This window comes from Ovis aries, chromosome 1 (genome assembly GCF_016772045.2).
Source record: "Ovis aries strain OAR_USU_Benz2616 breed Rambouillet chromosome 1, ARS-UI_Ramb_v3.0, whole genome shotgun sequence".
Lineage (NCBI taxonomy): Eukaryota > Metazoa > Chordata > Mammalia > Artiodactyla > Bovidae > Ovis > Ovis aries.
This window is the reverse complement of record NC_056054.1, coordinates 268,950,559-268,965,365: the sequence shown is the minus strand read 5'-3', so window position 1 is coordinate 268,965,365 and position 14,807 is coordinate 268,950,559. Positions and strand designations below refer to the sequence as shown.

The following is a 14,807-nucleotide window of genomic DNA, read 5'->3' as shown; positions in this document are numbered from 1 at the left end:
ATGAGAAAAGTGCCCAACAACATGCAATTCAGGTTCTAAACTTCTTGGCAGAAAGGGGATATAAAGTCTCCCGTGCTAAGGCATAGATGGTTGAGACAAAGGTCACTTACCTGGGAGTTCAGATTACACACGGGTCCAGGAGGCTGTCCTCTGATCGGGTACAAGGAATCCTCCAGTTGCCCTCCCCCAAGACTCGAAAACAATTGCGAGCTTTCCTGGGACTAACTGGATATTGTAGAATCTGGATACCCAGTTCAGTTCAGTTCAGTTCAGTTCGGTCGCTCAGTCGTGTCCGACTCTTTGCGACCCCATGAATCTCAGCACACCAGGCCTCCCTGTCCATCACCATCTCCCGGAGTTCACTCAGACTCACGTCCATCGAGTCAGTGATGCCATCCAGCCATCTCATCCTCGGTCGTCCCCTTCTCCTCCTGCCCCCAATCCCTCCCAGCATCAGAGTTTTTTCCAATGAGTCAATTCTTCTCATGAGGTGACCAAAGTACTGGAGCTTCAGCTTTATTTATTTATTTATTTATTCAGCATCATTCCTTCCAAAGAACACCCAGAGCTGATCTCCTTCAGAATGGACTGGTTGGATCTCCTTGCAGTCCAAGGGACTCTCAAGAGTCTTCTCCAGCACCACAGTTCAAAAGCATCAATTCTTTGGCGCTCAGCTTTCTTCACAGTCCAACTCTCACATCCATACATGACCACAGGAAAAACCATAGCCTTGACTAGACAGACCTTAGTCGGCAAAGTAATGTCTCTGCTTTTGAATATGTTATCTAGGTTGGTCATAACTTTTCTTCCAAGGAGTAAGTGTCTTTTAATTTCATGGCTGCAGTCACCATCTGCAGTGATTCTGGAGCCCAAAAAATAAAGTCTGACACCGTTTCCACTGTTTCCCCCATCTATTTCCCATGAAATGATGGGACCGGATGCCATGATCTTCGTTTTCTGAATGTTGAGATTTAGGCCAACTTTTTCGCTCTCCTCTTTCACTTTCATCAAGAGGCTTTTAGCTCCTCTTCACTTTCTGCCATAAGGGTGGTGACTATGGTCTAATTGCCCAGCCCTTTTATGAAAGCTTAAAGGGACGAGATGATTCAATCCCACTGATGTGGGGAACTCCTCAAAAGAAGGCAGAGGCTACACTAAAACAGGCCTTAACTCAGGCAACCTGCCTAGAGGTTGCCAGACCCAGAAAAAGCATTCCAACTTTATGTCCATTAAAGAGGGAATAGCTTTGGGAGTGTTAACTCAAAGGTTGGGAACTGAGCCTCAGCCTGTAGCTGACTTATCCAAAAACTCGATCCGACTACCCAAGGCTGGCCCCCCTGCCTTCGAAATCTTGCAGCTATTGCAATCATGATAGAAGATGCTTTAAAACTTTCCTTTGGGGGCAAACTATTTTTACCAGCCACCAAGTAAAACAACTCCTAAATGGGAAAGGCCATTTATGGATGTCTGATCAAAGAATCCTCAGATATCAAGTAATGCTGATGGAAAATCCAGGCCTCACCATATCCCCTTGTGAGGTTCTTAACCCAGCCACCCTCCTGCCTACCCCCGAGGGCTCTCTCCCCTTTCACTGTTGTCTAGAAACCTCGGACCACTGGACAAAACCCCGAGAGGGATTGTCAGAAGATCCTCTGACCAGTCCTGAGGAAATCTGGTACACTGATGGAAGCAGCTTTGTCTTGGATGGAAAAGAAGAGCCGGGTATGCAGTAGTCTCCAATTTTGAGACCATAGAGGCTAAGCCTCTGCCACCAGGTACTTCAGCCCAATTAGCTGAGCTCATAGCCCTGACTCGCGCTTTAGAGCTGGGAAAAGGAAAAAGAATAGCCATTTACACTGATTCCAAGTATGCCTTTCTGGTGCTACATGCACATGCGACTATTTGGAAAGAAAGGGGCCACTTGACCACCCGGGGGTCCCCAATCAAATATGGTGATCAGATTCTTCGACTCTTGGAGGCAGTTCCTCTGCCCACCGAGGTTTCAGTTTCCCACTGTAAAGGACACCAAAAAGGGAACACAGAAGTGGCACGAGGGAACTAAGCAGCTTATCAGGCAGCTAGGAGAACAGCATTACAGAAACATGACCTAATAGAGATTGCCACCTTAGTTCCACAGACTAATTTGCCAGAAACTCCTTCATATACTGAAGGTGAGACTCTTAAAGCTAAGAGCAAGGGTTTTCAAGATCATATGGGGGTGGTTCCAAAAGGAGGGACTCCTTTTTCTGCCTGAGAACCTCCAATGGAAGTCGGTTAACTCCTTACACGCCACTACTCATTTAGGAGAAAAGGCCTTCCAAAGATTACTAGAAAGGTCCTTCAGAAGAACAGGCTTCCAAACAACTATAAGACAGGTGGTCTCCTTTTGTCCCACTTTGCCAATTAAACAACCCCCAAGGAGCTCAAAGACCCCAGCTGGCCCAGCCCATCTAACGACATGGGGCCTACCCAGGAGAGGACTGGCAGATGGACTTCACCCAGATGCCAGTTTTTTAAGGGTATAAATACCTATTAGTCATGATAGATACATTCACAGGATGGATTGAAGGCTTTCCCACCTGGCCTAAGAAGGCTGAGGTGGTAAAAAAACTGCTTCATGAAATCATTCCAAGATTTGGTCTGCCCAGGTCATTACAAAGTGACAATGGGACATCATTTACTTCCAAGGTCACCCAAGGGGTCTCAAAAGCATTGGGCATTACTTATCTCCATTGTGCCTGGAGGCCTCAATCTTCGGGAAAAGTAGAAAGAGCCAATCAATTCTTAAAATCAGCAATAAAAAAGAACCCAGGAGACCTCCCTGGATGGAAGGAGGCTTTATCAATAGCTCTCCTCTGCACCCGCATTGCCCCTCAGGAACAGCTTGGTCTTATTCCTTATGAGATGCTATATCAGAGACCTTTTGTTTATGTCAATGACCTCTTCCTAGATCCAGAGGTTCAGACCCTCCAGTCTTATACCATGGCCACTGGGCAATTCCAACAGGATATACGCTTGTGTGGTGTGAACCAGGACCCAGAAGATTCTAAGGAGTCACCACTATATGCTCTAGGGACTCAAGTCCTAATCAAAGTCTGGAAAGATGGGTCCCCAAAAGCTCAACTCCAGTCCACATGGAAGGGCCCCTACCCTGTAATACTTTCTACCCCCACAGCAGTCAAGGTAACAGGACATGACACCTGGATTCACTACTCACGAGTCAAGCCGTGGAAGAAAACAGAAGAGGACACTCAATACACCTGTGAGCCCCTGGGAGATCTCAGATACCTGTTCAGGACTACCAATAAGTGCCATTCTAATGAACACCCCCAAAATCTAGTTTCTGGGGTAAGATTTCTCAGGACAGCTCTAAATAGCCAACACAGCTTGACAGAGATTGTACTCCAAAACAGACAGGAGATAGATCTTCTGATCCTTGAACAATGAGGGACTTGAGCCATCCTGGCAATGTGAACTTAAAATGACTAATGCCCCTACTAGTCCTTGTTATGCTACATTGATGATGCTTATGACTATTCCATGTACTGTCAATTGTCTAACCTGTTTTGTCTCTGCCCAGGTCAACAAGCTACAACATGCAGTGCCAGTTCAACAAAGATATAAAACTACAGCCGACCATGAAAAATATCACACACCCTTAGATGGACACCGCTATAAGGACTCTGAGGCTTGAGACTAACAAGAGAGGGAGGCCCAATACCCCTTGCCACCCTGGTTCAGCAGGAAGTAGCCAGAAAAACCTCGACGCCCCCGCTAAACTGCTAAGTCAGTTCAGTCGTGTCTGACTCTGTGCGACCCCATAGACAGCAGCCCACCAGGCTCCCCTGTCCCTGGGATTCTCCAGGCAAGAACACTGGAGTGGGTTGCCATTTCCTTCTCCAATGCATGAAAGTGAAAAGTGAAAGTAAAGTCGCTCGGTCGTATCCGACCCTCAGCGATCCCGTGGACTGCAGCCTTCCAGGCTCCTCCGTCCACGAGATTTTCCAGGCAAGATTACTGGAGTGTGTTGCCATTGCCTTGGGCCTCCCATCTCTTGAGTGGGGAATGTTAGGTAGGTAGAATAGGGAAAAGGAATCCAAAACGGCGGTGGCTAAAAAAAACCAAGGAAGGTCCAACGACCAGAGTGAAGACTTCAGGTAGAACCATCAGCACTCCTGGCTAAGCCCAATTTGCATAGAGCAGGCCCAGGTGGAGGAAAAAACATATAAAAGGAGGAGCCAAAGCGCTGTCTCTCTTTCTCTCCCATGTGGGCATGCTCTCCCCCCCCCCCCCCACGTGCTCCTCCACTCTCATCCCTTCAAGTCTTTGGGTTGGCATGCCCTCACGTTTCGAGGATGGATTCTCCTGCTATCTTCTAAATAAAATAGAGCGGTAACACTGATTTGCCTAAGAGCTATAACACGGTTCGTCCAAGACCTGAGAGCTGTGACACAGCGAGGGCTTTAATGTCCGTCGCTCCAAATCTTTGTTGTGATGAGACAAAGAACAGAGGAACATACACTCTCGTGACATTCTGAAGGGAGAAGTTACGCTGTTCCAGGGACACCCAACTGGGCCAGATGACCTGAAGTGCCCTTAGGCTGAAGAGGAACGCAGCGAGGCACTCTGGCCCACGGACAGGCGTGGGGGAGCGGGGGTCAAAGCAAAGTCAGCCCGGAAATGGGGGATGGCCTGGCCTTGCAAGGCCTCCGCCCCGCCCAGCAAGGCGGAAGTGTGCGGGCCACAGAGAGGGCCGGGCGGATGCCCTGGCAGACATACACTTGGCTGCTCCCCCCTTGGAACTACGGAAGGAAACACGCTCCAGGTCGGCTTTCAGAGCGTAGACTCCTGGTCCACAGGCCACAGGGTTTTCTTATTCCTGGACCTGCAGTCCATCCACGGACGACCCTAGCTAGCTCTGTCAGCCGCGCCGTCCCCTTCCACCCCTCCCCCCCGGAAGAATGCGCATGTGCAAGCCGGTAGGCAGAGGCCCGCGGCGCCGAGAGCTCGGCCTGGCGACCAAGGACTTGGGTCAGTGGGGCCTAGAGGCGGGCCTGGCGGCGCTCGGCTGTTCCCCCTGCTGCTGCGGCCCGCTTCTTTAACTCGCGAGCAACTGGCGTGCTGCTCCGAGTGTTTACGCGCTTCGGGTCCGCCCACCGCCATCTTGGAGCTGCATCAAAGTGCGCTGGCAAACTTCCGGGGCGGGGCCTCCGGTTGCCGGGGTAACGGGGCTCGGCTTCCTGTTGGGCTCCTCTTCTATTTTTATTTAAAAAAGAGAGCTGAATTCAGATTGTTTACCCCCTGCCATGCCTCTGCGCTTTACACTTAACGCCCCCCAGTACTGGGGGCTCATTCTTTTATCGAAAGTCGACCCGAGTATCCTCGGCGCGAAGGGCCCTAAGTCAGGGCGTTTGTAAAGCGGCCGGGGTCTCAGCCCTGTGTCCTGCGGCGGCGGCAGAGCGGTGGGGCGGGGCGTGGTAGGTGCGGAGGGTGTGCCAACGGAGGGGCGGCCTCCATTCTGGCGTATGAGAACGGGGGGCGAGGACGGTGCCGCCAGCCGTGGGGTCACCCTGGCGCCACGCGCACACCTCGCTCCCCGGACCACGGGTCTTGGGGGTCCGCGCGGAGGCGTCCCGGCCCGCGCGCTGTAGTGGCGCTGGGGACGCCGAGGGGACGAGCCGGGGTGGGCCCTGGGGCCCGACTCCACCTTCGGGTCGATCAAACACGGAACCTTCCATCGCTGGGAAGTAATAGTACAGTAATAGAGGCTGGGGTTCGTGTCTCATTATTCATGGGCTGCCTGGTAATTTTTAGTAATTTAAGAAAAACAGTGGTTTGGTTAAAGTAGCGTTGGTCGCTCAGTCGTGTCCGACCCTTTGCGACCCCATGGACTGTAGCCCACCGGGCTCCTCTGTCCCTGGGATTCTCCAGGCAAGAGTACCGGAGTGGGTTGCTGTTCTTTCCTTCTCCAGGGGATCTTCTTGACCCAGGGATTGATCTGGGGTTCTTGCGTTGCAGGCAGATTCTTTACCGTCTGAGCTACAGGGAAGTCTTAAAGTGTACATAATATGCACATACGTAATATTAGAGTTATGTCACTATGTGCTCATATATATATACGCACATATATACGTCAGAATAGGCAGTTACAGAAGGAAGAGTAAAAGCCCCCTCCCCTTGTACGTTTTTGAATATTTTCCTAAATCCTCTTGTTTTGTAAACATAAAATGTGCCCAACGGAGACCAATAAGGGGTCTTTGAATTTGTTCCGCAACTTTATTTTTTCACTTAATATATCTTGTATATTCTGTCTTCGTAGGTACTTTCAACTCATGGCTTAATAATACTCCATTACCTGTATCATGCCAGTGTGATTCATGGATTTCATTTTTACATTTCTGAGGAACTAACATGTAGAAACTGTAGTGGTCACTGTAGATTTTATAATCATCTCTTTGCTTTGTCTGCTCTCCTGGTTCTCATTTTCTCCCTAATCTCTGGCAACCACCTACTTAGTTTATGTTTCAGGATCCTGGTTTTAAGAACAAATTATTACTTCACACTGAAAGAGAATCCTTTTTTTTTTTTTTTTTCTCGTGTACAACTTCCTGGCAGTTAGGGGCTTCATTGCCTTTTTTTTTTTTTCAAAGTATAGTTGATTTACAGTGTTGTGTTAATTTCTGCTGTACGGCACAGTGATTCTATATATATAGTTATATGTATAAATGCACATATACATTCTTTTTTATATTCCTTTCCATTATAGTTTATCCGGGATATTGAATATCGTTCCCTGTGCTATGCAGTAAGCCCTCTTCATTCACTCTGTATATAATAGTTTGCATCTCAATGCAGTCCATCCTCCTCGCCTCCCTCCCCAGGCAGCTGCAAGTCTGTTCTCTCTGTCTGTGACTGTTTCTGTTTCATAGGTAGGTTCGTTTCTGTCATATTTTAGATCACCGTATAAGTGGCGTTGTATGGTATTTGTCTTTCCCTTTCTGGCTCACTTCACTTAGATAACCTCTGGTTCCGTCCATGGTGCTGCAAATGGCATTATTCTGTCCTTTTTTTGAATGGGTGGATAGTACTCCATTGTATATATGCACCATATCTGTTGATGGACATTTAGCTTGTTTCCATGCTTTGGCTATTGTGTATAACTCTGCTTTAAACATAGGGGTGCACGTATCTTTTTGAATTATAGTTTTGTTCAGCTATATGCACAGGAATGGGATTGCTGGATCCTATAGCAACTCTGCTTTTAGTTTCTGGAGAAACCTCCCATATTGTTTTCTGTAGTGGCTGCACCAATTTATATTCCCACCAACAGTGTAGGAGGGCTCCCTCTTCTCCACACCCTCTCCAGCATTTGTTGTTGGTGTGAGATGGTGTACCTCATTGTAGATTTGCATTTCTCTAATAATTAGCAATGTTGAGCATCTTTTCATGTGTGTGGCTACTGTTTATTCAGAGTACAGTTAGGCTGTTGCTTAGTAAACATTGATTAGCATTGAGATGTGCACACAATTATGAACTCGATAATAAGAATTTCCATGATTAATCAGCATTTGGTAGGAAGTTGAGATAAAACTGTATAATGGTAATTCTGTTACTGCACAAGGATCATGATTTAGCTCATAGTATAAACAATTTGTATACAAAAACATTTTAGAGAAATGGTTTCTATATTTATGTCCTTACAGGTACAAAGAACAGTGATTGTCATACAACTGGAAAGAAAAGCAAAGAAAATGCTGTTTGTTTTAGTTCGGACAATTAAACAGAAACTGCATTTTTAATATGAAGAACGGAGGAGGAAGAACAAGCCGGATCAGAAGACGAAAACTCTTCAGAAGTTCTGAATCAAGAGGAGGTACAGTTTTTTTGATTCTTTTGGTGCAAGTGATGACAAAAGGAATCCTTTGCTGGTTGATATTAACAGATAGACAGAGCTTTTCTCAAAGGCACATAAGCAGTGTTCATAGAGAATACTTCGAATACTGGAGTGGGTAGCCGTTCCCTTCTCCAGGGGATCTTCCCAACCTGGATCTCCTGCCCTGCAGGCAGATTGTTTACCATTTGAGCCTCCAGGGAAGCCCTCTTCTAAGAGAATCCTGTTTTGTAATAGTGCCATTTTATTCTTTTAAACCCTTATGGGATTACAGATGTATCGCTTCTGCTCTATCTTCTCTGGGGATGACTCCCAGGTTTCTGTTTCTTGGCCTGACCTCTCACTACCTATAGGTTATCAGTGTTTGGACATAAGTTTATCATTTCAAGTTCAGTGTAACCCAGTCTGAGCGAGATACTGTATGTGAAGGTACTTGGCCCACTGGAGAGGACTACATAAGTGCACTTGTTGTTTTTGATGACAGCAAAACGTCTCCCCGCTGACCCGCAGCACCTCAGCACCATTGGAGGTTGTCTTTGCCTACGAAGTTTTCTCTGCCCTGCAGGCCATGTCCCACTCACTCTCACCTGGTCTTTCTTAGGTTAACTTCTGCCTCTCTGTTGTACCCAGAGGTGACCTCAGCTGGCTCTTCATCACATCGCTGTTTTTCTTTCCTGTTGGTAGTTCCAGTTGCCACCGTCAGTCTGACTTTTCCTAAGGGGTTGTTGCCTCTGGTTTAGGAGCCTCCAGGATCTTCACTGTCTTTATTTTTATTTTAAAGACCTATTACCCTCTGTCTTCCTCTTCTTTTTTTTTTGGTCGCACTGTGTAGCATGTAGGAGCTTTCCTGTGCTAGGGATGGAACCCATGCCACCTGCAGAGGAAGCTGTGACGTCTTAGCCATGGGACCACCAGGGAGGTCCAGCCTCATTGTCTTTTGTATGCTGTTTGCCATCAGCTCCCTTTCGAAGTGCGCCCCCCTCCACCCCCCCACCTCTCCCTGGGCTGAAAGTATGTTCTCTACCAACCTCCCCCACATCTGCCATTCCCCATAGTCTTTCTCCAGCCAAACCCGCTTTCTTCCCTTCTCCCAGCTCGTCGCCTTTCTCTCTAACCTTTGAGACTGAGTTGAGGTCTTATGTTTTCGGTAATGCCATTTCCAGTTCTCACTAATGCCACCCGGTTTCCAGGCTTCTTGGGTATTACTCTTCAGGACCTTCTGGTTTTCCAGTTGGTTTTCTGTGGGAGTCTTGTTTCCCCAACCAGAACATTAACTTCTCGAGTGTGAAGAGCATGTTGGACGTCCTCCACAGTGGTTAGCAGTGCTGGGAGTGTGTGTTAGTCGCTCAGTCGTGCCTGACTCTTTGCGACCTCATGGACTGCAGCCCTCCAGGCCCCTCTGTCCATGAGATTTTCCCGGCAAGGATACTGGAGTGGGTTGCCATTTCCTTTAGTAGTTGCTTATTCAGTGCTCTTACTGTGAACTGTTTAGGTTGTGATAACCTATTTTAGAAGCCTTGTATTTTAGATCATATGTTTCTTAAGAAAACACTTTCATTGAGGTATAACTGACCCACAATGAATGTCACATATTTGATAGAATTTGACATATGTATACACACAGGAGGCCATTGCCAAAGTCAAGATATGAACGTTATTTATCACCCTAAGAAGTTTCTCATTTCCCTTGGTAATCCTTTCATCTGGCACCTCTTTGAACCCTCCTTTCCTCCATCTTCAGACAACCACTGATTTGCTTTCACTATTGATTTGTGTTTTATGGTTTTATTTAATTATATAGTATGCATTTTTAAAAATCTGTCTTCTTTTACTCAGCATAATTATTTTGAGATAATTCTGTGTTGTTAATGTGTATCAATAGGACTTTGTTTTAACATGAATTATAGTCCATGATATGTTTATTCCAAATGTTCTAGCAGTATTTATTAAAAAACAAAACAAAACAAAACTGTCCTTTCTCCATGGAATTGCCTTTGCATTAAAAAAACAAACACAGTTGTCAGTATATGTGTAGGTTTGTTTTGGGCTTTCTTTTCTATTCCATTGATTTCTTTTCCTGTCCTGATGATGGTATCACACAATCTTAGTTACTGTCATTTTGAGTGATAAAAAGTTTTGAGGTCAGTATTTCAAAGTGTTTCTGGCTATCCCAGGTCTTCCATATGAATTTTAAAGTCATCTTGTCCGTTTGGAGTGATCCAATTATATAGTGATTTTAGTCACCAGGTTTTCTTTCCTCTCTTGATTAGTGAATGAGAGCTACAAGCCTGAATTTATAGAGCTTAAGAAGTGGCTGAAAGACAGGAGGTTTGAAGATGCAACCTTGATACCTGCTCGTTTTCCAGGTAAGATCTGGCTTTCATTCACCTGTCTCCTGAGAGACACGTGGGCCCAGGTCATGGGAGAACCAGGGCGATTCTCGCAGGTGGGCTGTGCTCTTTCTGGGCGCACGTCTCATGTTGTGTGGCAGGCACGCTGTCCTGTAGGTGCGATATTTATTTACACGTTACCTTATTTGGAAAATGAGTTTTAAGGGGCTTGTGGACAGAAATTCCAAAATGGTGAAATAAAATTAAAAGTTAGAAAAGGGAGATGAGAATAGAAAAATAAGATGAAGGCAGGGATAAGGATAACACCTAAAAGCCATAATTACGACATCTTGCACCCCCTATTGAAGGCGAGAGGAGAAGGGGACGACAGTGGATGAGATGGCTGGATGGCATCACTGACTCAATGCACATGAGTCTGAGTGAACTCTGGGAGTTGGTGATGGACAGGGAGGCCTGGCGTGTTGCGATTCATGGGGTCGCAAAGAGTCGGACACAACTGAGCGACTGAACTGAACTGAACCTGTCAGAGGTGGGCTGCCAATTTGACTCCTCTGTCCAGCAGCCCAGTGTACATGGTCAGTTATCTGAATCTTAGCGTTCTGTAAGCACAACTAAATTGTTTACTCATCAGAGCTAGAGGTATTTCTGGAATGTAGATGTGAGGGAAATGTCTTCACTGGGTTTTTGTAGGGAAGACGCTGTGTAACATGGGGGCTGGTGACCCCATCAACCTGCTCGTGGTGGTTTCGTGAGATTTTCAAGCCCATGCAGCTGATGGGATTATCTCCTAGCTTGGGTGCATCCCAGGAGTTTTCTCAGTCCAGCAGGTTCCAGAGAACCAGCAGGGGGGCTTGTTCCCTGGGTGGGTGGCTTGAGGAGAGGAGCCCTGAGGGTAGCCTTAACTGAGGAGGAGCCCCCTCTGTGGCCCTGGTGTCCACAGCCACCTGAACAGGAATGGGTAAATATTCTTTTCTGAAAGTTGAGGTGTTTCCCTGTGGAGGTTGTATTAGCATTTACCGAAAATTGAGGATCTTGCCTCGAAGTTTGGGTCAGCGTGCTCTTCCGGAACATTCTGTCACAGAAGTTGGGGAGCTGGTGGCTATGGGCATGTGCCTGCGTACAAGACCACCCAGCTTTGTCCACAAGTGGGCTTGTGGTCACCAGTGAGAGGACCGATGTGCTCCTCAAATGGGTTTCGGGTTTGCCGTAGCACAGAGACAGTTGTGAGCCGAGGGCCTCGAAGCTCAGTGTCACAGGGCAGGTGCAGATGTTTCACCTGATAGAATGCTTAAGTCGTAAGCCTTGGAAGGTTCCCCTTGGCCCTTAAAATGATCCTTCAGGTACCCATTAGGTAATTTAACTTGGAGCACACTGACTTCCTTATACGCCCTCAAGATAAACTGTTTACCTCATGTGCTCCTGGTCTAGTGAGGGGATGTGTGTGAAGTTGTTCCCTATGTGTCAGTAATACATGATGACTTTGGGCTAAAATACTTGATTTTGAACCATTCTCTGTTAGGATTGCTCCTTTTTTTTATGAAGATGAACCATATTTATTAGCCTCTAACACTGTTTAATTTTCTGTTGCTGTGTGTCAGGGAATGCCTAGTAAAAAAACATACCCTTAGATTTTACTGAATAGAGTTTTGTTTTTTGTCCCCTTAATAAATGTATTTTAAAAATGTATTTATTTTTGGCTGTGCTGGGTCTCCGTTGCTGCCTGTGGGCTTTCTCTGGCTGCACCGAGCAGGGCTGGGGGGCTACTCTGTAGCCGCGGGCACAGGCTTCTCGTTGCGCAGCACCGGCTCTCCGCGCGCTGGCTCGGTAGCTGTGGTGCGTGGGCTCAGTTGCTTCAGGGCATGTGGACCTTCCCGGATCAAGGATTGAACCTGTGTCCCCTACATCAGCAGGTGGAGCCTGAAACCGCTGGCTACCAGGGAAGTCCCGGATGGAATTCTTCAAGATGATCAAGGGAAAAGCAGTGTCCAGAGTGGACTTGCTGTGCCTAAGACCTGCCTACTCCTTGAGTGTCACTTTGCCTTAAGAAGGATAGATTTAAAATGATCAAGCTGGAATTGGCATATGGTTTCAATCGAATGCCTGAAAATAAGTAATCTGTCTATGATTTAGAGCAGTGTGATTTATCAGTTTTAAAAGTGGCAACAACTTCCTCTGGGCCTGTGTCCAGATTCATGGTGATGGCCGAGCTAAAGCAAAGTGGTTTGGCAGTGAGCAGAACCCAGCAGTTACAATTCTGGGGGCAAGGAACCTCATCAGTATGGGCTGCTGTAACCAATTACCATAGACCCAGTGGCTTAAACAGCAACTTACTTCAGACAGTTCTGGAGTTTGAGAAGTCTAAAACTGTGGTTTGGGCAGATTCACCATCTAGTGAGGACTGATTCCTGCTTTGTGAATTGCCATCTTCTCGTGTCCTCACTTGAGGAACTCTCCTCTCTCTTCCTACAGGGGCACGAATTCCATTCAGGAGGGCTCCACCCTTGTGGCCTAGTCACTTACCAGAAGCCCCACCTCCAAACCCATTGCATTGGGGGTTAAGAAATCAACATATGAATTTAAGGGGACACAAGCATTCAGTCCACAACACCTTCCCTAAGTGTTTTCTATATCGTTAGCTTTTAATCAGTGTAGGATAGCAGAGAAAGCTCATGGGATTCTGTCAAAATGTGTGAAATTCTGGGGAATTAGTTTGTGGAGCGTCAGGGCAGGATTCCAAGTTAAAAGCAGGATTCAGTCTTTAGACTTTGATCTGATTTATGCTTTGGGAGCGGACCCTGGTATTTCCTTTTATTTTTATTTTTTCCAATATTTCCTTTTACCACTAAAAGCACTGTCCAAATCTGGGCCTTTTGGATAGATAGCAGCAGAAATTATAAGGCAGTGAGTAGTGTAATAACATTCTAATGACCACTTCCTACCTTGCCTTAGTAAGTACAAGTTACTGTGACCTGTTTTCTGGTCTGTTGACCACTGTGTTGTGGACATATAGGTAAAGTACCTTCTGGATTAATTCCATCTGCTTAGTTCTGTTCATATATGTTTAGAGAGGAATTTCCACTTAAATTAGCACATGAATTTTTTTAAAGGATGGAAATGAAAGTTGCTCAGTCTTGTCTGACTCTTTGCGACCCTATGGACTGTGCAGTCCGGAGAATTCTCCAGGCCAGAATACTGGAGTGAGTAGTCATTCCATTCTCCAGGGGATCTTCCCAACCCAGGGATCTAACCGAGCTGTCCCACATTGCAGGTGGATTCTTTACCAGCTGAGCCACCAGGGACTCCACAGGAAAAAATTCCTCCCATTTAAGGGTTTTTAAAGGTTCTGGCCCACAGGGATGATTAACTTTACTGTGGGACACACAGAAGAAATTAAGTTCTTAAAATCAGAACCATGTGCTCGAGCAGACAGTATGCTTCTAGGTAGGAAGGACTACTCATTAAATTAAACTTGCCAGACACCTGATTCCGGACTCGAGTCAAGAATTCTCTTCATGATCCAGAACCTCCCAGTAGGCCCACAGGCTTGCTATATTATATTCCCTCCTATCTGCGAGTTTGAGCGAACTTCGGGAGACAGTGGAGGACGTGAAGCGTGGTGTGTTGCCGTCTGTGGGGTCACAAAGAGTCGGATATGACTTAGTGACTGAACAACCACAACAACTAGCTGAGAGAAAAAAGTCAGAAACTGTGGTTTTGAGAAGACGACTAGAGAGAGTTCATACAATGATTACAGGTCATATCGTGCCCATCTCTTCGAGAAAAGCTGTTAGCTGACTGGCAGGAGGGGAGCGCTGGGCACTGAGGGGTAAACTTATGGATGTTGGTGGTGTTGCCAGAGCCACTGGGGAAGCTAGTGTCATGACTGTGCCCTGGTCATGACGGGCCAGAGCAGCTGGTTCTGGCTCTACCGCGCCGAGCTTGTCTGGTCAGAGAGCATGGCTCGTGGCTTGTCCTGTCTAGGAGAGTGCAGCTCGTGGCTTGCCTGTCTGGAGAGGGGAGGGCACAGCCCCAGGCGTTGTGGCACCTGAATGGGCTTTAGTGGTCATTCAGCCAAACACTGGAGATCATTCCTGTGGAATGCTGGGTCTGGTAATGGGTAGAAGTAACCTGTGGGTCCAGCCTCCGAAGTTGGGTGGGCATCCTGGGGAGTTGGTCCCCCACCTCGGCCAGGAGACCCCAGGGGAGAGAGTCCAGCTTCAGGTGGCCCGTCTGAGACCCAGCACCTGAGCTGCCTGAAGGCGATCATCTTTAGGTGTCGCCTCTAAGGCAGACTTTGCCCTTCAAGGATCATAAACCCAAAAGGAGGTTGAGACATCGTCCCGAATAGCTTCTTGATCTTCGGTTTCCCCGGGGAGTCAAAGGATGTGAGACACTCTGCTTTCGCTTTGTGTTATTTTGAAGTTCACCCACATATGCAGAATAGTATCTCTAAGACCTTGAAGCTGTCATAGGATTTATCTTTTTTCTCTCTTTGCGTTTGTAGGTACAGGAAGAGGACTGATGAGCAAGACGTCCCTGCAGGTGAGAATTTCTCTCTCACCTTG

The 14,807-nt window shown here is 47.0% G+C and overlaps 1 protein-coding gene across 15 annotated transcripts in view; it reads left to right on the top strand.

Annotated features, from left to right (window-relative positions):
- The first annotated feature begins 4,745 nt into the window (after positions 1-4,745).
- Positions 4,746-14,807, top strand: part of SETD4 (SET domain containing 4) — a 29,607-nt gene continuing 19,545 nt past the window's right edge. For 4 of the 15 annotated variants that reach the window (XM_042238250.2, XM_042238285.2, XM_060406392.1 and 1 more), the window contains exons 1-4: positions 4,746-4,825; positions 7,704-7,873; positions 10,162-10,257; positions 14,747-14,784. In XM_042238250.2, the coding sequence (XP_042094184.1) occupies positions 7,801-7,873; positions 10,162-10,257; positions 14,747-14,784 (207 nt within the window). In that variant the 5' untranslated portion in view covers positions 4,746-4,825; positions 7,704-7,800. Of the gene's footprint in view, positions 5,181-5,203; positions 5,482-5,515; positions 5,804-6,646; positions 6,930-7,703; positions 7,874-10,161; positions 10,258-14,746; positions 14,785-14,807 lie in introns of those variants that run through there. The other 11 variants (XM_042238279.2, XM_060406369.1, XM_042238260.2 and 8 more) reach the window with 7 other exon arrangements.